At 39.9% G+C, this 21154-nt stretch overlaps 1 protein-coding gene across 1 annotated transcript; it reads right to left on the minus strand.

Moving 5' to 3' along the window:
• Positions 1-780: 780 nt before the first annotated feature.
• LOC145360821 (pro-neuropeptide Y) lies at positions 781-13568 on the minus strand. Its single transcript, XM_080216302.1, has 4 exons — positions 13365-13568; positions 12487-12674; positions 3771-3851; positions 781-1090 (listed from the first exon to the last, which is right to left on the minus strand). The coding sequence occupies exons 2-4, from the start codon at positions 12672-12674 to the stop codon at positions 1066-1068; spliced, it is 294 nt and encodes a 97-aa protein (XP_080072428.1). The 5' UTR covers positions 13365-13568; the 3' UTR covers positions 781-1065.
• Between the last annotated feature and the right edge of the window lie 7586 nt (positions 13569-21154).

Raw genomic sequence — 21154 nt, forward strand, 5'->3', positions numbered from 1 at the left:
AGTCCTCTTCCAATACCTCCCACTTATCCAATTTTCCCTAAGCTTTCATAACTAAAGGATCTTGCAGCTATGTTATCAAAACATTGAAATTAATAGATTGGGTTAACAACTGGGTAGTTTGCATTCAAAACTTCAGTTTCACTCACTGTGGTTATATCTATTGATAACAACTCTTCAATTATCTTCACCACATGGAATTATTCTGCATACATGGGAGCGTACCAGCTATAAACTTAAAGCTACATACACCCAAGTTTCCATGAAAAGCATAATCTGCTTGGTTCATGATAGTAAAATCAACCTTAGTATAGGTTAGCACTACTTACATGAGCATATTTTATTACCAGAGATTGAAGATCTTTATTCCTGTTCTTCTATAAAATGTTGAGTTCATTAAAACACATTTTGTCCTCAAAGAATTGAGTACAACCAATGGTAAAGGGCAATGTAATAAACTAAACATACTACTCAAGTCGCTTCATTTGCTTCTGAGTGAAGCCTAATTTTTCCACAATAGAAAGAGACTGGCATTCTTGACTTGCAGTCAAAATGCACCAACACGCGAAGAAGATTTAGGCTTAGTATTTAGTGGTAGTGTTGAAGTAGTATATATTTTGATGTTGGATAAGTACACTCTTGTGAAAACTCATTTATAATTCACAGGAGCTACAGTGAAGTATGATACACACAACAATTCCACATAGTTCACAAACACTATTAATAGATAACAAGATTTTCTTGTTCAGCTTTATGTCATGATTAGGTAAGTTTATACACATCTCCATTTAGACTGTATTGTTTTATTACTGAATTTTAATAGCACAAACCAGTCCTCACCATACAAAGAATAATTTCCTTTTCACTGTTGTAATGGATTACATATTTAAATAAACTTTATATACAATACAAGATGCAGGGAAAAAAAGTTCTACAGATTTCAGTGATGGTACATGCATTGGCTGCCTCTGAATGTAAAATAAGGGTTTTTAAAACAGTGAGAATGTCTCATTTCCATCACAATGGATGTTGAAGTGTAAATCACATTAAAGAAAATATGTATTTTCATCACCACATGGAAGGTTCATCATACCTGCAATCAGAAATAAAAAATGAGTAAATATGACTTCCAATATAAAATTGAAGACATGTTCAGCATGCAAAGCAATGTTTTTCTGGGCAATGCACTAATTTTCTTGTCTTTCACAAATACAAGAGCCTCAGGTGGAGGCTTTTATTTTCTGCCTCCCTGCCCATGCAATCCTCAGCCCTCTCCACCCCATTTTTTTGTTTTACTTAGACTAGTTGCAGCTAGCAGATTTTCTGCTACTTTAATTCGACAACAGTTTGGCATCACTTTTTCTGCTCTATTTGACTCAGTACCACAACAGACCATGCACTGATCCAATGATAAATGTTTGTGTGATGAATTCAATTGACGTTTGTAATTTTTTTAAATGAAGGAAAATATTGGCTGTACAGTTTTTAGTTTAAAACTTTTCAGACACACACTAAGATCTTCTGGCCCCACCATGGTGGGATTTTGAGGCAGAAGCAGCAATCCATTAAAATTTCTATTGACTTTGGCAGAACTGGATGAGCCTGTCAGCACAAGGGGATTGGAAAATCTCTCCTCACAGTATTTACAATAGCAGGACCAGATTAGCCCACCTGCAGGACAGACTGGAAAACCCCCTTATTAGGGAATCCTATTGAATAACAGAGCAGGCTTAAAGAACTAAATGACTATTTCCCCTCCTATTTCATACATTCTTATGGCACTTTTAATGCAGAGTTAATTATAGGATCATCTGTAAACTAAACTCAATATTGATTATTCCAAAGTTTAAAATTTTTTTACAGCCTCATTCCATTATGTAATGATAATTATAATGCTCTCAGGCTATAGCTTCTGTCTTCTGGTTATACTTGATTTGTTCAGCTCCACCATTCCCATATTCTTCATACCAAATACCATCAATTAGCATGATAGCATGAAAATAAAGCTGAATTTCTGTTTATGTACCAAATTTAAAATACAAGTTGAATGTTTGTGCAAGGTAGTGGAGCTAAGGAATAACATGATAGCAAACTTTGGTAGTTGTTTATTGGCTACCAATAGTATTGGTAAAGGAGAGCATGTATAAATCAAGCAATTAGAAGTGCCTGTAACATGGGTAATACATCAATATTGGGGACATCAACTCTATGTTTAGATTGGGTAAACCCAATTGTTCTAATGCTGTTGAGGACAAGTTCTTGGAAATTATGGGATTGTTTGAGAACAGTGTGTTGAGGAACCATTGAGAAAATGGGTAACTTTAGGTCTAGTATTGTGCAATGTGAAAAGCCGAATTAATAATCTTAAAGGAGTCTTTAGAGAAGATTGACCATAATGTCAAATTCTATCAAATTATGTTTGAAAGTGATGCAGTTCAGTTTGAAACTAGGGTCTTAAATCTGAACAAAAGAAACTACAAAGGTATGAGGGCAAGATTGGGAAATTACACTAAAAGCTATCACAGTAGGTAGGCATTTAAAGATACATGATCTATAACAAATTTATATTCCTTGAAGGCGCAAAACCCCAACAGAAAAAGTGCTCCAAATATGGTTAACAAGAGAAGTTAAAGATCATATGAGATTAAACAGAGGCTTATAAATTGCCAAAACCAACAGTAAGCATTTTAGAATTCAGCAAAGGAGAACCAAGAAACTGATAAAAGGGAAGATAGAATATAAAAATAAACTAGCAAGAAACAAAAATGGAGTGTAAAAGCTTCTATATATAAAAGTGAAAAAAAACACAGGAAAAGACAAGAGAAAGAAAATGCATAGAAACTAAAAAAGACTTTGGGTGAGATTTAGGCAGACCCTCCACTGTGGGTGCAAATCCTGTTACAGCCACTAAATCTTGAATGAGGGACATAATGGATTTGCACCAAAAAGATCTGTTTCAGATGTCGCCACCCTCCCCCCTCCATCCCACCTGTGACATAATGAATTTCAATCTCATTGAGGCCTTTATGTCCAGCATGGTTGAATACTCCCCCCCCCACCCCCCCAACTCCTTTCCCCCATTTGATGTAACACTGGCAGGAATCACCACTGGTTTACAAAGATGAAAACTAAGTCGTGATGACCATGCTCTGTATAGCACCTGGGAAGTGAGGGACATGGCTAAGCAGTGCCCTATCACAGTATGAGGGGACAAATGGCCTGTTCCTACATTCATATCTACATTCTTGATGCCTGCTTTATTGCTTTAACAAGTTTCACTTTATTTTAGTTAACCTTTTACCTCACACCAGTTAGAACAGCAAAGTTGAATTTAAATCCCACCTTTTTCTTTCTAGCAATCAAATTAGCTTTGATAGATTTACTTTTACATTGTTTATTTTCTTGAACATTCCTTTTACTTTAAAAATCCATGGATCATTGGAAATATTACAAGGCACTATTAAAAATCTAGACTAATTGTTACAGGAAATTGGTGTTAGGTATTTCCATGTGACTGTGATATGGCAAAAAAAATTGAATTTCAGATGGATCTTCTCATCAATTTAGATGTTTGAACCTACCATTATTTAAATATGTTCCTTCAACCTCGACTAAACTAATTAACTTTAATGAAGCTGCAGAAGTCAATTAATGCATACCCATCCCCATCTTTCAAATGGTGCATCTGGTGCTGTCACTATTGAATTGCTTGTAGCTGTACACTTCTTTCATGAAAAGCTGCATTACTAAATATCCTTGCCATGTATACTCACCTATATTTGGGAAAACTTTCTGAGTTTTCACTCAGCAGCAGATCAGTGATCACTGCCTCAGGGCTGGATCTCTTTCCATACCTGTTGCAGACAAAAGAGCCAAATGTTTTAAACCATTAGCAAAGGTGTTCAGTCGATTTATTCAGCAAGTTTTCCTTTTTTTTAAATAAAAGCATGCATGTCAAACAAATTCTACTATTCATACTATTACTTCTGAATCACTCAATCGCATTTCTTGTTTTCATAGGTGGACAAATATGTCTAATAATTATGCTTCCAATATGGTCTTAGATCTGGGTAATAAATATTTATTTAGTAATAGATAAACTACTGAAGAGAGAGTGCAAAAGTATTTAATGACGATGACACCAGAAATGTAAAGTTATTCCTATCATGAAAGGATGGACAGGTTGGTCACTGTTCACTTGAAAAGGCTGAGGGTTCATTTAACCAATTGTGAGTACAAACACTATAAATAAAAACAACTAAAAATAGATAATCCACAGCAAGTCAATTGGAACCTGAAGGAAGAAAGGTATTTCAGGTGCAACACTACCTCAGAACCAGCCAGAAACTGATCACTTCATGAACTGGCCCCTATTGAAGAAGTGAAACATCATCTTTTTCAAACAAATGGTGAGAAGTTAGGAAAAGTGAATGTTCAAAGAGATTGATGAGTGTACATACGCTGATTATTAAAATACTGCAGTTAGTTGCAAATAAAAATTAAAAAGATTAAATAAATGTTCACCTTTATCTCTTTAGGGTAACCCCTCAGGATGGCCTTGTAAAAATAAAAGGGTGGAAGTTATAACTATACAAAGCCCTAGGTAAATCACATTTTGAATGCTATGTACAGTACAGACTCACCAGGACTCCGAGGGTTAAACTATGTGGAGAGATTACATAGATTGTAAAAACACAAATAGGTGATTTGGCCCCTTTCTATTCCCTTCATCTTCATTTGTTTGTCTGGCTTCCCCATAAATATGTCTACATTATTTGCTTGACTACTGTGGTAACAAACTCTATATTCTCACTACATTCTTAGTAAAGAAATTTGTTCTGATTTCCCTATTTAATTTTTTAAATGATTGCCTCTGGTTTTGCTGCGTCTATCCTACAGAAGTACTTCACAATTTTAAACACATTGCTTAACACTCAGCCTTCTCTTTTCTGTCCAACCTTACATTCCTGGTGTATCCTCACATTCTTTTAGCACCCTCTCCAGTACTTTGATATCCATTACTACATATATACTGATTATATTAAATAACTATAGATTATGTAATCTAGACTTGTATTCAAAGATAGGTGGTAGGACTGGAGGGTCTTAATGACATTACTGTTACTAGAGAGGTGGTGCTCGACAGACTGGAGGGGCTGATTGTGGACAAGTCCCCAGGACCGGATGGAATGCATCCGAGGGTTCTGAAAGAAATGGCGGAGGTTATAGTGGATGCCTTGGTGGTTATTTTCCAGACGTCGCTGGATTCCGGGGAAGTGCCGGAAGATTGGAAAACGGCTAATGTTACGCCGTTGTTTAAGAAGGGTGCCAGGCAAAAGGCGGGGAATTATAGGCCGGTTAGTTTAACGTCTGTGGTAGGTAAAATGTTAGAATCCGTCATTAAGGAGGAAATTGCGAGGCATCTTGAAGGGAATTGCTTGATAGGGCGGACGCAACACGGTTTCATTAAAGGGAAGTCGTGTCTGACAAATTTACTGGAGTTCTATGAGGATGTGTCTAGGGCAGTGGATAGAGGAGAGCCGGTGGATGTGGTCTTTCTGGATTTTCAGAAGGCGTTTGACAAGGTACCTCACAAGAGGTTATTGCAGAAGGTCAGGGGACATGGAGTTGGGGGTAGGGTGTTAGCGTGGATAGAGGATTGGTTGTCAAATAGGAGGCAGAGAGTGGGGGTCAATGGGTGCTATTCGGATTGGCGGTTGGTGACTAGTGGGGTGCCCCAGGGGTCGGTGCTGGGGCCTCAGCTATTTACCATTTATATAGATGATCTGGAGGAGGGAACCGAGTGCAGGGTGTCGAAATTTGCTGATGACACCAAGATTGGGGGAAAGGCAAATTGTGCGGAGGGTGTGGAGAGTCTGCAGAAGGATCTAGATAGGCTGGGCGAATGGGCCAGGAAATGGCAAATGGAATTTAATGTTGGCAAGTGTGAGGTGGTCCACTTTGGTAGGAAGAATGGTAGGAAGGACTATTACTTACGTGGCGAAAAACTGCAGCAGGCGACGGTGCAGAGGGACCTCGGGGTCCTTGTGCATGAGTCGCAAAAACCCAGCTTGCAGGTGCAGCAGGTGGTCAGGAAGGCGAATGGGATGCTGGCCTTCATAGCGAGGGGGATTGAATATAAAAGTAGGGAGGTCTTGCTGCAGCTGTATAGGGCATTGGTGAGGCCGCAGCTGGAGTACTGTGTGCAGTTTTGGGCGCCGCACCTGCGCAAGGATATTTTGGCCCTGGAGGGAGTGCAGAGGAGGTTTACTAGGCTGATACCGGAGTTGAGGGGATTGAGCTATGAGGAGAGGCTGAATAAACTAGGCTTGTACTCGTTAGAGTTTAGAAGAATGAGGGGAGATCTCATTGAGACGTATAAGATGATGAATGGGATGGATAGGATAGAGGTGGAGAGACTCTTCCCGCTCAAAAAAGACAGTAGGACTAGGGGGCACAGCCTCAAGATAAAGGGGGGGGCGGTTTAGAACGGAGTTGAGGAGGAACTTCTTCACTCAAAGGGTGGTGAATCTCTGGAATTCTCTGCCCGTTGAAGTGGTGGAGGCTGCCTCGCTAAATATTTTTAAGAAGCTGGTTGATGGGTTCTTGATAAGAGAGGGGATTAAGGGTTATGGGGAGAGGGCGGGAAAGTGGAACTGAGCCACAACAGATCAGCCATGATCTTATTGAATGGCGGGGCAGGCTCGAAGGGCTAGATGGCCTACTCCTGCTCCTATTTCTTATGTTCTTATGTTCTTATATTTAGGACTTTGTACACTGCTTTTAGGCTGATTGATTGGGTACTAAAATTGTCCCTAAATTGGACCTCCCTGATCCTCGCACGTTAGGCGTAGACTAAAATCATGAATAGGTCACTGAGATAGTAGGACGGCGGCGCGGGCTCGTTGGGCCGAAGGGCCTGTTTCCCGTGCTGTGTTGTTCTTTGTTCTTTGTTCACTGATCATTAAAGTGTAGTACTCTGATTTGATTGAGGTTCAAGATTTTAAAAGCAATTGATTTGATAAATTGAATTTTTTTTGCATCAAGCGTTGCAATCTTCAACTCAGAGGCAGGAAAATGAGAGATGTTAGGAAACATTGCTTCACAGAGAAATGGGAGTCTCTCTGCCACAAAAAAACAGCAGATGCCACCATAATTAATAATTTAAAATCTGAAGTAGATAGATTTTTGCTAACCAATGGTATTGCAGGATATGGTGTCAAGATAGGTGGATGGAATTTGGATACAGATCAGCCATCATTTCACAGAAATGTGAAACAGATGTGAGGAGCTCAATGTCTACGTCTGTTTCTATCTGATTTCCCCCATCCAAAAGCCAAAAATTTGAGGATATGATAAATACACCCATTTATCAATCATCTGCACCAGGTGTGGTTTATCAATTACAGACACAATTAAAGTTTTACATACATAAAAGTGCTTTACCAAGATAAATATCTCAGCAGGCAAGGAAAACTCAGCATTGTATAGTGTCAATGATACAGACCCATGTCTGGTGTGTGGAGTCTGCTTGAAGCTAGTGCTTTACATTAGCTACAATCACATGGTGAGGCCTGCTCAACATCTAAGAACAGCAGGCTTGTGCCTACACATACTCTATCTTGGTAACTGCAATATTTTTTTAAGTGTGGATTTTGCTTTGAGGCATATAACTTTGTTCATTTGTATTCTGCCTCAAGTTTTAAAATGGTGCAAACAGTATGTGATACTAAGAAATGTAGAGTACTGTACACAATGATGGTAGAAAGTGACCGTGTTCCAACAGCTGAAGGTGAAGTTAAGAAGAGCTACAAATGTTAGGCTCAACACGTAACAGGGTGAAATTGTCAGTAGCAAAAAAAAGGCAAAGAAAATTGGCACAGTGTAAGCAAGCTGTCAGTTCATAATCATTGAGCTATTGCCATTTACTAATCTTCACCCTCAATATATCCAACCAATGATGAATAGCAGCCAAAAAACTACTGAATAGCAGAGGAAGAAATAGTGGACAGAGTCAGAAAAAGCTCTAGTCAGATCACATCTTGACCATTAACACGAAACATTAATTTTGTTTCTCTTTCTGCCTGACTAGATGACATTTCTTTGACTGATGTCATGGGGTTCAGTTCTAGTCAGGGAAACATGAGGGAGACAAGTTTGTGTTGGAGGAAATGTAGAAAAACAGCACAAAGATGATCCCTAGGGATCTGAATTACATGAATTAACTGGGTTCCTTGTTTTCATTGTTGCCTGAAAGGAGGTGTACAAGGGGTAGAGTTGGAATATTTCTTGTGAATGTAGAACAATTGGGTACAGATTCAAATTTCTGAAAGGACTTGTATTCAAAAGTATTTCTTTCCACGAGGAGTGAACAGCATATTGAATGGACTTCTAGATGCACAGATTAAAACCATGGAATCATTTCACAATTAAATGCTGTAATGGGAGGATTCTAAGATCTGAATTAAGATGGGCTAAGTGACCTCTCGTCTGTAATTGTCTAGTGAAATATTTCAGGACAAAATGTTGCAATACCTATTTCTTAACATATCAAGAGCATTTGTATGGTATCTGAAAAAATATCAAGGTTAAAATTGGGTTTTGTAAAATGTAATACATTGAAAGTGCTTGACATATTCAACAGAATAGATACAGCTGGAATCCTGGAAGCTTTTCAGTTCCACTATATTTTTACAATGAGCTACTATGTTAAGACTGTCAGTAGCTCCCATCAATTTATCATTCCAGTTGTATCTCTCAGGCGTACATTGAGTAAATAATGTGGCATTTTAATTTATTGAACTAAGTTGTCTTTGGATTATTAAGGTTAAATTAAATGTGTTCACGTTGAATCACAGGTATCTGTTATTCAATTTAAATTATACTAACAAATTCCAATACTTCAAAATCATTAAAGCAGTTTGTTTTCCTTGGGGCATTAATACTTAGAGGCAATGATGTTAAGTTATGGATTGTTGGTTTCTTAAAACAAAGACTATTATAAATAATCCCAGCTAATAAACTACAAGAGAAGAAATGGGATCACCACAATTTTACTCTCTGGTAAAGATCTACACTGTAATTTCCTATTTCTTTTATGTACAAGTAGTATCATGGTGTATATTCTCTTCTTATACTTACAGGAATGGAGAGTCTTATAGGATCACATGTAAGATTCTTTGAAGGTGTCAGCAGAAAGTGGTGAAGTTAAAATAAACAAGTAGGATGCTGGCTTTATTAACACAGGCGGTGTACCAAAGCAAAAAGTTGTGGCAAATCTTTTATAAATCAATACTCTATCCAATTCTGGGTGTCAAGCTTGAGGGGAGACAAAGGCCGAGTGGTATTATCATTAGATTATTAATCCAGAAACTCAGCTAATGTCCTGGGGACCCGAGTTTGAATCCTATCATGGCAGATGGTAGAATTTGAATTCTATGTTAAAATAAGAATCTACTGATGACCATGAGACCATTATCGATTGTTGGGAAAAACCCCATCTGGTTCACTAATGTCCTTTGTGAGGGGTAAGGAAATCTGCCATTCTTACCTGGTCTGGCCCACATGTGACACCAGACCACAGAAATGTGGTTGATTTTCAACTATCCTCCAAGGGCGATTAGAATGGGCAATAAATTTTGGCCAGCTAATGATGCCCATGTATGAATAAAAAAGAATGCCGGGCCTTAGCAAAAGTGCAGAGGAGATTTACCAGAGATTTTGTTGTGGAGAGGACAGAGAAGTTGGGTTTGCTCCTATTATGCAGGGAAGGTTCATGTAATTATGAAGAATCTTGATAAAGGAACTGGCAGTTAGATGAGTAACCCGACTACATTTTTTAAACAAATACCAAAAGCACTGGAGGGAAGATCGGGACAATTATTTTAAAGGCAGACAATTATTTAGATTTGGAATGCACTGAGTAGGTGGTGGAAAGAGACTCGTTGTAATTTTCTATAAGTAATTGGTTATTCCCCGAGAACGAATATTTATGGAGTTATGAGGGCAGAGCATTCATTTGAATAGCTCTTTCAAGGAGCTGTTGAGACAATGATGGGCCGAATGGCTCCATTTTGCTCGATGTACTAATGTCGGGGAAATGCGACCTGAATTAGAAGATCGCCAGCTGACGGACCAGATCCAAGGCGGAGTTTACCATCAGTACTCCGCCAAACTATCCTTTAGTGACTCCGTTTATAAACAGCAAGTTGCAGAAAAACCAACTTCTCATATAAATAAAGTATATCCCCCAACGCCCTGGTTCGCATTACCAAAACACCAGCACAAGAACTCAAGGTCCCGCACTCCTTGCCACAATTTTTTATTTCCAATCCTAAACTACCTGTAGATTTACTGCTCTGTATTATTAAAGTCCTTAAGTATTGGACCTGCAGGCTTGAGCATGAATACTTCACATGGACTCCATTTCAGCTCCCGGGACAGAACATGCTCTGGCGAGTCAGCTCCCGGGACAAAACATGCTCTGGAGAAGACGGAACATTCTGCTGCAGTGGGATCGCTAGGTGGCAGTGTGGGATAATTCTATCAACTCAGTAAAACATGTTACAGCGTGGCATTGAAGTCTGGTGTGGATCAATAATTAGAAAATAAACTGGATCAGAAACAATGAGTTCCCATAAAATGAAGAGGGTCAAGTAATTGGATAAAGGGACATTAAACGGACGATGAAAGTACAGACGGGAAACGGCAGCTCCATCTCTCCCAGATGCTGTCAAATCTGCAGAGTATTTTCAGAATTTTCCAATCTATTTCAGAGCTCCAGCACCCTCACCGTTTCAGTTTAGGTGGAGTTCTATGAAAAGAGCTTGGAGTTCTGATCTTTCTCTCTCAACCAATATGGTGTTAAAAAGGACATTTATCTCACTTGTCCTTGTGGCTTCTTGCTGTATGTTAGCTGTCATTTACGACGATGGTGCCTCAGAAGTCACTCAACGCGCCTCATTGGACGCTTTACACCTTCCCTTGATCCCGCCATGTATTCTGGAACAAACTAATTGACCAAACATCCGATCTCTCAATCTAACTGAGAAAAGTCGTGGTGTTCAGGTTTTTCCAGCCACCGTATATCACATAGTAATGGCTATTAATTGCCATTCCGCAGACATGTGGATAGACATTTCAGTGCATCCCCAATCTCTGGTGTTGGAGGCCGTTTAAAATGCAACACTCGGGGAGAACCAGTGCAATAACGTCAGTCGGTTCAGCTTAGTTACACTTCGTGAAATAATAGTGAATGGGTTTGAAAGCAGGAACTGATCGAACGAATTTCCTCTTTGACCTGGGGCATCGAGGAACAAAGCGCCTGAGGACCACACGTACCACAGCAGACATGTAGACCAAAATCTCAGACAATTTACTAACTGTATCCTCGTGTTTAAAGCAAAGAGAAAAGGCAAAATGTAATTATGGTCCATCTGTGACCACGAAATCAATTGCCTGAAAGTTATCAGTCCAGAGATTGGACCAAGGCCACGTCCTTATCACATCACTTACGGGATGTTACTGCAAATGTTGGCCAATATTATTAGTTGTTTCTGGTCTATTAGCTTCACAATTGTGAACTCCACAGTGGAAATGGCTCTTACAGAAATTGCCCCAATCCTTCAAAACATTTTATTTACAAACTCCCAAACTTGCATGGGAACCAATTCGTTCGAAGTCCGGATTGTAAAATTCGGTGTATTTAAGTCATTACTCAGGAGGGGGAAGAACTCTACCCTGAGGCAGTGTTCACAAAGCTAATAGAAGTGAAGCTTCTTTGGACTCAATTCATTTTAAATACGGCAAATACATCACAAACAGATTCATTTGGAAAAAAATCAAACTAGTGTTGCTGCAATCTTCTATATAGGTGATAAGAGATAAGGGATGTGCGATATTCCCCGGTCCTGTAATATTCAGCTCTATTTTTCCCGCGTTGGGCTCTGTGGGTGAAACTCAACCAGACCCAGTGGGAAGGCGCTGCCGCCAGTTATTTTGCACAATCTCATTTTATCGCTCTCATTTATCCAGAGAAGGCAGCGGATACTGGACCAATCTCCCAAACTATATGACAGATCTAACAGAAGAACGTGTTGTTAAATGAGATATGCCGAGACAAAGCAGTTAACTTATTAAGTAGAACATTTATAAAGAATGCCCTCAACATTTAAGAAGCATTTAGATGAGCACTTGAAACGTCATGGCATACAAGGCTACGGACCGTGCTGGAAAATTGGATTAGAATAGGTAGGTGTTTAATGGCCAGCACAAGACAGGATGGACTAAAGGGCCTTTTTCATTGTTTTAACTTGAGTTTTATAGCAAACTGTGACTGAGGTGAATCCTACACTATCTGTCACATTGCCAATTTCAGCCTCTTCCCTCCTGTTAGTTCTGTCCTAAACCGTAAAGAAATAAGCGCGCAGCAAATGTTCAATTGCAACAAGCCCGATTGAAAGTGATACACTTGCCAGCATGTGGTCTCACCTCTGCCTTGTGATGAGGTTAATGTAGTGCCTCAATGCGGAATAATATTTGGCCAGGTCCTCTGCGGGGGCACCTTCCCCGGGGTTGTCAGGCTTGGAGGGGTAAGCATCAGCAAATGTCCCTATGCAGATCAGCATGCAAAATGCAAATGTGAACACTCCCAGCCAGAGCTTCATGGTGCCCTGCATCTGAAAAGGGGGAGAAAAAAGTAAAGGAAGAGGAACATTTTCCAGAGACGCTGTAGTTCGTGATCATTTAAACACAAACATTGATCTTTATTCCTTTGTTAAGGTGGAAGGGGAAATGATATTCGCAGCATTGTAAAATACATCCCAGATTGTTGCCACTTACTGTGGGTCACACATATAGAAGAGGAATTGCCCCCTATGAACAGTGTAATTGTAAAGGGATTGTCACTCACATCCTTTAGCTCCACATAAGGATCAGCGCAATTTCTCTCCCAAAAGGCGCCTCCACACAAATCGGCCCCTTTTAAAATTCTGTCCCACAAATAAAGTGTTTTATTTCCATTTTCGCTGGAGACCAGTTATTCACTTTTCATAATCCCCTTAATAATAACCGTTTAATATCGGTATAAGAAACTTTAACTAATGATCTCTGACAAATCCGATAATATATTCATTGAGAAAGTTTTAAACATAATCTTCAAAATTAGTAACTCCTATTTTTAAGATGCATCTAACCATTCAGAATCACAACCGGCCAAATTATTTCGACTCACACGCCCTGCGTTCTGGGTGCACTACCCATCACATTTAATATGTACATTATATAAACCTAAATCTTTCTGCCCCGGAACCACCTGGAATGCACTAACTGATCTAGCGCCGAGTGCTGTCCCAAGTCCACATACTCACATTTCAGCTCCGCGGATGGTTGGAATCTGACAGGAGGTTGCCGCTGCTTTCTGGCTGATCGCTGCCTTTTTGAGTCTGAGCAGCTATTGACATGTCATGCTTTTTATGTGTTCCCTTGGTGGAATGAGGGAGGTTCCTGGTCACACTCAATTGACCAGAATTCGTTATCACATTCCTGCAAAGGCGAAACTACGTCAGTAGCGCCGGTGCTGGGGTCCTGTCACTTAGCGTCCTGATGCATGACTGATAACAGTGATTGCTTTCTACCCAATCAAAGGAAACTTCACGTCGCATCTACTCTGCATTCTTCCTCCTCCAATATCCAAAAGGAGAACCTGCGAGAGAATGGCATTTAAAATAAACTTTAGCGACTCATAACTATTATCTATTAAGAACACTGTATCTGAACACTTAGATTACCAGCCTCATCATTCCCTGGACTGGCATCTGAGCAAATTGCTTCATGGCTCACTCACGCGGTGTATTTGCTGGCATATGCGCAACACATACAATCACGTTTAATTCTATTTGGGAGCCACAGCTCCTGTAATAATTAAAAAAAACTGTCCAGTGTAATTTTGAGTATATTAGACCTTATTAACCCCATTTCCCCATCCTTTGTTTCTGAAACAGACTGTCAGGCGACAGAGATTTAATAAAACATAATTAATGCTAGTGCAGCCACATTTGAAATATATCAACAATATTACCACAATGGAGTTATAAGTGCTTCCGGTCGATGTTTAATTAAAAGCACACTACTGGAGTGCCTGGGATGTTAAACCCTTCAGTCGGTTCCAAATATTCAAATATGCACCAGAAGATACCTGAAGCCAAGTAAATCCTTGGCGTATTTCGAAAGGCTCTGAATAAAGTCAATACTGTATTTGCAATCTTGTAAGTTTTATTTTTCTTGATGTAAATATATATGTGGTGCAAGTCGCGTCGATGTTTTTTAATGGAATGTCCCCCGCATTCCCTGGATTCTCAAAAGGAGCTAAATATTTGGTGTTTTATGTACATACGGTTTGTCTTAGTAACTTAAACGAAGATCAAATGCAGTTCTTCCAAGAAGTGGCTGAATCATTCGTTACCACCCCCCCCCCCCCTCCCCGGCCTATTTTGGCTGATTGTGAACGGCGCCTTGAATCATGTCACAGTTTTGTGTGCACAGCTGGTGTGCGTGGAATTAGGAATGTCCAATACTGCTGCAAAAAATCGCAGTAAAACCGGCTCCAGCAAGGGGGGAACATCATTTACTCCTACTAAACACCATGGGTACAAAGTTAAAGATCAAGGAACGCGCCAGTCCCATGACATTTATCAAAAAGCCAATTTCAGTCTCTAAGCTCCACACACAAATCGCACACTGCCAATTCTTGGCTCTTACACATTAATAGTTAACACAGAGAGAACCCTGCTTCCTGTACCACACAATCACATTTTAAACATTAAGATTTTTGAAATACACCGGGAAATAAAAATACATTGCTTTATTTTCTTGGAGGCTTTGTTTGCAATCAGTGTCTAAGATACTCAAGTCACGGCAGCTATTCTTCTCAGGGGGTAACATTTGGGGCACAATCCTTCGTTGCTGAGAATGCATTGGCCAGCAGGCAAATAGATGCAGAAAAAATGTGTCCGCCTCCTTTTGCTTACTGAATAGTATGAAGTGCGACAGATGTGTTAAAAATGACACCCTGATCTCTGATTCATAGGAGGGGGAAAAACCGTTTGCTGTTTCTGAATCACAGTATAACATCAGATGCTATTTGTCTGAGGAGTGAGATGTGCTCCTACGCTATCCAGACTTTCTGAAGTAACAGTGGGCGAAGTTAGGGAGAGGAACTCAATGAACTCGGTAATGTAGTAGACGCAATTGCAAAGTTCAGCAATTCATTTGAAAGAACACGTCAGCAAGGACCCCGAAGTGAAAGCTGCACCTGTTCACGCAATAAGGCATGCTTCTGAATACTGATGATAGCAATACATTCAGACATCATTAGATAGGCAGTATAACGTGTGCTAAACTGATGGTCGTAATGGTGATCATATTCGGTGTGGAAGTTTATATATTAAAAAAAGGAACGCCGGAAATCTAAAGGCTGAAAGAGATAAATATGTTCCCATCTTCTGCAAACTGTCCTCTGAAGTTAATTTGTGATTGGCTCTTACAGCCAAATATGTTAATTTATAAATGAACACTGAACAATCACATTTTGCAGTTTACTGTGTGATGTATAGGAAACCAAAATCCAAAAAGATCAGGACACAGTAATGACAAATGTTGGGGGGGGAAACTACGTTGTTTTCTCTGGGGCAAGAGAGGCCGAGAGGAGATTTACTCCAGCTTTTTAAAACTTTGGATGGGTTTGTCGGAATGAATGGAGAAAGACCACGCTCCCTTGATTGGGAAGTCAGTGGCAAGAGATGATCGATTTAACATTGCCAATGATTAAATAAGGAACAAGAGCAAGTTTGGGAGACATTTCTGCACATAGAGAATTTGTTAGAGGGCTGCATGCTTTGCTACAAGGAATGGCTGAGAAAGACCTCTGCGGGTTTGAAGGGAAGTGTAATTTAACATTTGGGTCAGGGGGAGATTAAAGGCTCTGAGGGGGAGTGAATGAGTGGGCTGGTGGGATTACTTTATGGTTGCTTTAGCAAAATGCTGACAGAAATAGAACCATGGACTCCTTCCGTTCTAAAAAATCTATAACTTTCCTTTGGATATTCTGAGATAAGGTTTAAAATGTTTTCAAAAGACAGTGGGGCTGGCGTGAGAAACCGAAAGAGATGAAAAATGACCCTTCACCCTTGAAGCTTAAATTCTGATAGACGCTTAAAGTGAAACATTAATAAAGATATTAAATTATATAAAAGACATTTCTCCTGTTTGTTCTTTTCTCCACACCCTCTCACTCGCTTACACATTTTTTGGATGGCCTTGCTTTGTGAAGAAGATATCTCAAATGTCAAATGGACCAGCCAACTATTTGGATTGAACACTGGTTCAGCAACATCACTGATTAACCATAGGTATTGCTACGCTCTTTTAGTAAGATCAGTAAGTTTAATTGGTGAGCTTCATTAACCCAGTACAGCACTCATGGCAAGACCTGCATTAGCTACCTATGGAATATATATAGAACTGGGGAAGTGATGGCCTAACAGATGGACTATTAATCCAGAAACTCAGCTAATGTTCTGGGGACCTGGATTCTAATCCCACCACAGCAGACGGTGGAATTCCGATTCAATAAAAAAAATCTGGAATGAAACCATTGCTAATTGTTGGAAAAAAACACGTGATTCACTAATATCCTTTAGGAAGGATATCTGCTGTCCTTACCTGGTCTGGCTGACACATGACTTCAGACCCACAACAATGTGGTTAATTCTCAACTGCCCTCTGAAATGGTCAAGCAAGCTATTCAGTTCAAGGGCAACTAGGGATGGGCATTAAATGCTGGTCCAGCCAACACGTCCTATGAATGAATAAAAAATATAGAGCTATCATGACCACAAGTAACTACTTTATTTATATAGCAACCTCCAAAGGCAGTGAGCTGGAGTATAACCAAACAAAACTTGACATTGATAGGAACATTTTCCCCTTCCTAATAGCACTGTAGGTGTACCTACAACATGTGGACCACAGTGGTTCAAGAGGCAGCTCATCACCACCTTCTCCAGACCAATAGTGATGGGCAACAATGTTAATCTAGCCAGTGATGGCTACATCCTGTGAAAGAATAAAGAAAAACAGCCATACAAGGAAATATAATGACGTGTGATCAACATCTTGGTCAAATGCATGGATGTTAAAGGGACATTTTAATGGAGAAGAGAATAGTGAAAAGGTGGAGAGATTTTAGAAGACAATACCAGAACTTTGAGATTAATCAGCTAAAGCGACATATACTGTATTGGTGAAGTGATTAAAATTGAGGAATTGAGGAGCAGAAAAATCTCTGTGAGTTGTTGGGCTGGAGAAGGTTACAAAGGTAAGAAGGCCATGTGGGATTTGAAAATAAGGAAGAGAAGCTCAGGCCTGTGCTGGTCCCTGAGTAGATGATGAGTGAATGCAAGTTAGGATACGGGCAGCAGAGTTTTGGACGTATTACAACCTGAAACTTCTGTCTGGCATTAATCTACTTATAATAGCAACCCAATTTGTGATTTATTGCTGACATGTAGTATTAACTTCTTCAGTATTTCCTTACCATCTCACCCCAAACAAAATATTGATTAATTGTTCTTTGGGAAGCTGCCTGATAGAATGGTCCAGCACAGCCCATTGTGCTGTACCAAATGCTTAATACCCCTGTCTTCAGGTGAGAGAAACAGCATACTTCTTGGTTAGCAGCCGAATCATAGGTTGACAGAAAATCACAGTTAATTTAATGGCTTTCCATTTCACAACATAAGATCAAATATTGAATTATTGGGAATAGATGGCAGTGACAGTATTAACTGCTTGCTAAGTGTGTGAAGATATCTGACCGTTGATGAAAATGAAGATGTAAAGGTATCAGTGGTGTGTGAATGTGTGTGAACATGCTCAATGTGAATATGAGTGGATAGTAAGGTCTTCTGTTTTATTTTGAGAAGTTGTGTGTAAGCATCACCATCTGAACATGATTGCATGTAAATAATTGGAGAATCATAGAATCTACAGTCCAGAAGGAAGCCATTTGGCACATCTAGTCTGTACCAACCACAATCCCATCCAGGCCCTATTCCCATAATCCTACATATTTACCTTGCTAATCCTCCTGACACTAGGGACAAGTTGCCATGGCCAATCAACATAACTCACGCATCTTTGGACTGTGGGGGGAAACCTGGAGAAGCATCATAATCTGTAGCCACGTGCATTATTTCATTCATTTGATTTGAATGATTGTTTTAATTATTTTGCTCCTTAATCCATGGATATATATGCAAACAGACATATAACTGTGAGTATGTAATTGTGGAAGTAATGACCCGTAAGTATTAAAGAAAAACAGTGATTTGTGATCTACAATTGTGTGAAACAGCCAAACATGGAAATACGCTACTAAGTGTATCAGGCTCAGAACCAAGTATCTTCCTCATTAGTGATAATGTGATCATATTTTGTTCAGACATGTTGGAGGTAAAGTGTTAAAAATTGATGCGGTATTTTAGGAAGAAAACCATAAATAAACAGTGGTTTGTAAAGCATGTTTAGAGTTCACTGAGCCACTGCAAAACTTCAAACCCAATCCTGTATTCACCTGCTTTATCATCCTTTTCAGTTCATATGCTGTCGCACCAGTTTAACACCAATCACTTCCAGCTCAAGGATATATCATTTTGAACAGTTCCAATTATTCCAGCAACTGCTTCCATCACATTGGATTGGATCTTGAATGTTTGAACTCAGTGCTGGTTTCATCTTATTTTTGTCTGCAATTTCCAGAGCTGTATTTCCCTTCCTCACACACTTCATAGTTGATTTTAACAACCTTGCTCCCCTCAGCCACAACCACTTGGCAGGAACAATGGAGGTGTAGGGAGTGGAATGGGATGGGAGGGTGGGTTGTTAGTTAAGATTTCAGACAGGGACTTCCATTACATTTCTGATGTGATCCCACCATGCACGTCACTCTCCTGAATTTTTCCATGGGAAGCATGTCTGCTCTTGAGGAATGAAAGCCTAATTTAACAGCAAAGACTGTCTCAATTATATTATTTTGACTGTATGTTCGTCTAAGGCTTGTCCAATTGTCAAACTGCCAGAAAAGCTGCAGGCAGCAATGATCCTGGCCAAATTAGACAGTAGTAAGTGATCTTTAATTCTTTTCTTAAAATTTTTCTGTATGGCCAGAGGCAGCAGGAGTGCACCTCCTTGCCCGCAGAAGGATATTTTGGACCATTCCTGATCTAGCTTTCCTTCCACAGATTACAGACTTGCTGGCTCCTCACAAATCCTTATTTATCCTGCGGATAAATCCTCACAAATCCTTATTTATCCATGGGGTCCTGATGGAAGAATGAGAACCTCCCTACCCCAGGAGCATCACCCCTCCCCCCACCCTCCACCCCCACCCCAGCAATGGCCCATCGGAGTGACATCATTCATGTTTAAGAGGCAACCATGGAGCAAGCTATTCTAGACCCAGTAATGTGTAATGAGACAGGATTAATTAATGATTTCTAAGTAAAGGAATCTCTAGGTGACAGAAATTGTAACAAGCTGGCATTACGTATTTGGTTTGAGGGTGAGACACAGGGGTCTAAGGTTAGTGTCTTAAGCTTAAATAAAGGCAATTACAAAGGCATGAAGACAAGATTTGGAATCATGGAAATAATAGAATCCCTACAGTGCAGAAGGAGGCCACTCAGCCCACTGCACTGGTCCACCTTTTTATCTCACCCAGGCCCTATTCCCGTAACCCAAGTATTTACCCCACTAATCCTCCAACATACATACCCTGGCTAAAGTAGACTATAAAAATGGGTTTAAACGTAGAATGTCAGGGAATCAATGGCAAGCATTTAATGAAATATTACATAACTTTCAATAAATATATATTCTGCTGAGAAAGAAAGACTTTATAAAAAAGATGCACCATCTTTGACAAACAAAGAAAGTTAAGGATAGTATTGAATTTGAAGATATTGGGCAATCTTAATAACTGCCATGCTAGTTGAGGCTGACTTAAATATTCATTAGTTAATTTAAATGTTATTAGTGAGTCCCGGATGCAATTGTCTGGCCTCGCTTGCTATTATCTCCTCACCAGTGGATGATATATGATTCCTACCAATGAGGTAGGAATGACATGGTAGGGCCAGAGGGACATTCATAGGATCATAGCATCATGGAATCCTACATTGCAGAAGGAGGCCATTTGGCCCATTGAGGCTGCACCAACCATTATCTCACCCGCAGAAGGATATTTTGGAACATTCCTGATCTAGCTTTCCCTTCACAGATTACAGACTTGCTGGCTCTTCACAAATCCTTATTTATCCTGCGGAAGATCATTTCCATGGGGTCCTGATGGAAGAATGAGAACCTCCCTACCCCAGGAGCATCACCTCTCCCCCTTGTTGTCCCCTTGTTCAAGAAGGGGAGTAGAGACCATCCTGGGAATTATAGACCGGTGAGCCTTATTTCTGTTGTGGGCAAAGTTTTGGAAAGAATTATAAGGGATAGGATTTATAATCATCTAGAGGGAAATAAATTGATTAGGGATAGTCAACATGGTTTTGTGAAGGGTAGGTCGTGCCTCACAAACCTTATCGAGTTTTTTGAAAAGGTGACCAAAGAGGTGGATAAGGGTAAGGCAGTCAACGTGGTGTATATGGATTTTAGCAAAGCGTTTGATAAGGTTCCCCATGGTAGGCTATTGCAGAAAATGCAGATGCATGAGATTGAGAGTTTGGATCAGGAATTGGCTAGCTGATAGAAGACAGAGGGTGGAGGGTTGATGGGAAATATTCAACCTGGAGTTCAGTTACAAGTGGTGTACCTCAAGGATCTGTTTTGGGGCCTCTGCTGTTTGTCATTTTTATAAATTACCTAGATGAGGGTGTAGAAGGATGGGTTAGTAAATTTGCTGACGACACCAAAGTTAGAGGAGTTGTAGACAGTGAGGATGGATGTTACAGTTTGCAGCGGGACATAGATAAGCTGCAGAGCTGGGCCGAGAGGTGGCAGATGGAGTTTAATACGGAAAAGTGTGAGGTGATTCACTTTGGTAAGAATAACAGGAGTACAGAATATAGGGCTAATGGAAGGACTCTTAGTAGTG

Source organism: Carcharhinus amblyrhynchos, chromosome 2 (genome assembly GCF_965287045.1).
Source record: "Carcharhinus amblyrhynchos chromosome 2, sCarAmb.v2.hapA, whole genome shotgun sequence".
NCBI lineage: Eukaryota > Metazoa > Chordata > Chondrichthyes > Carcharhiniformes > Carcharhinidae > Carcharhinus > Carcharhinus amblyrhynchos.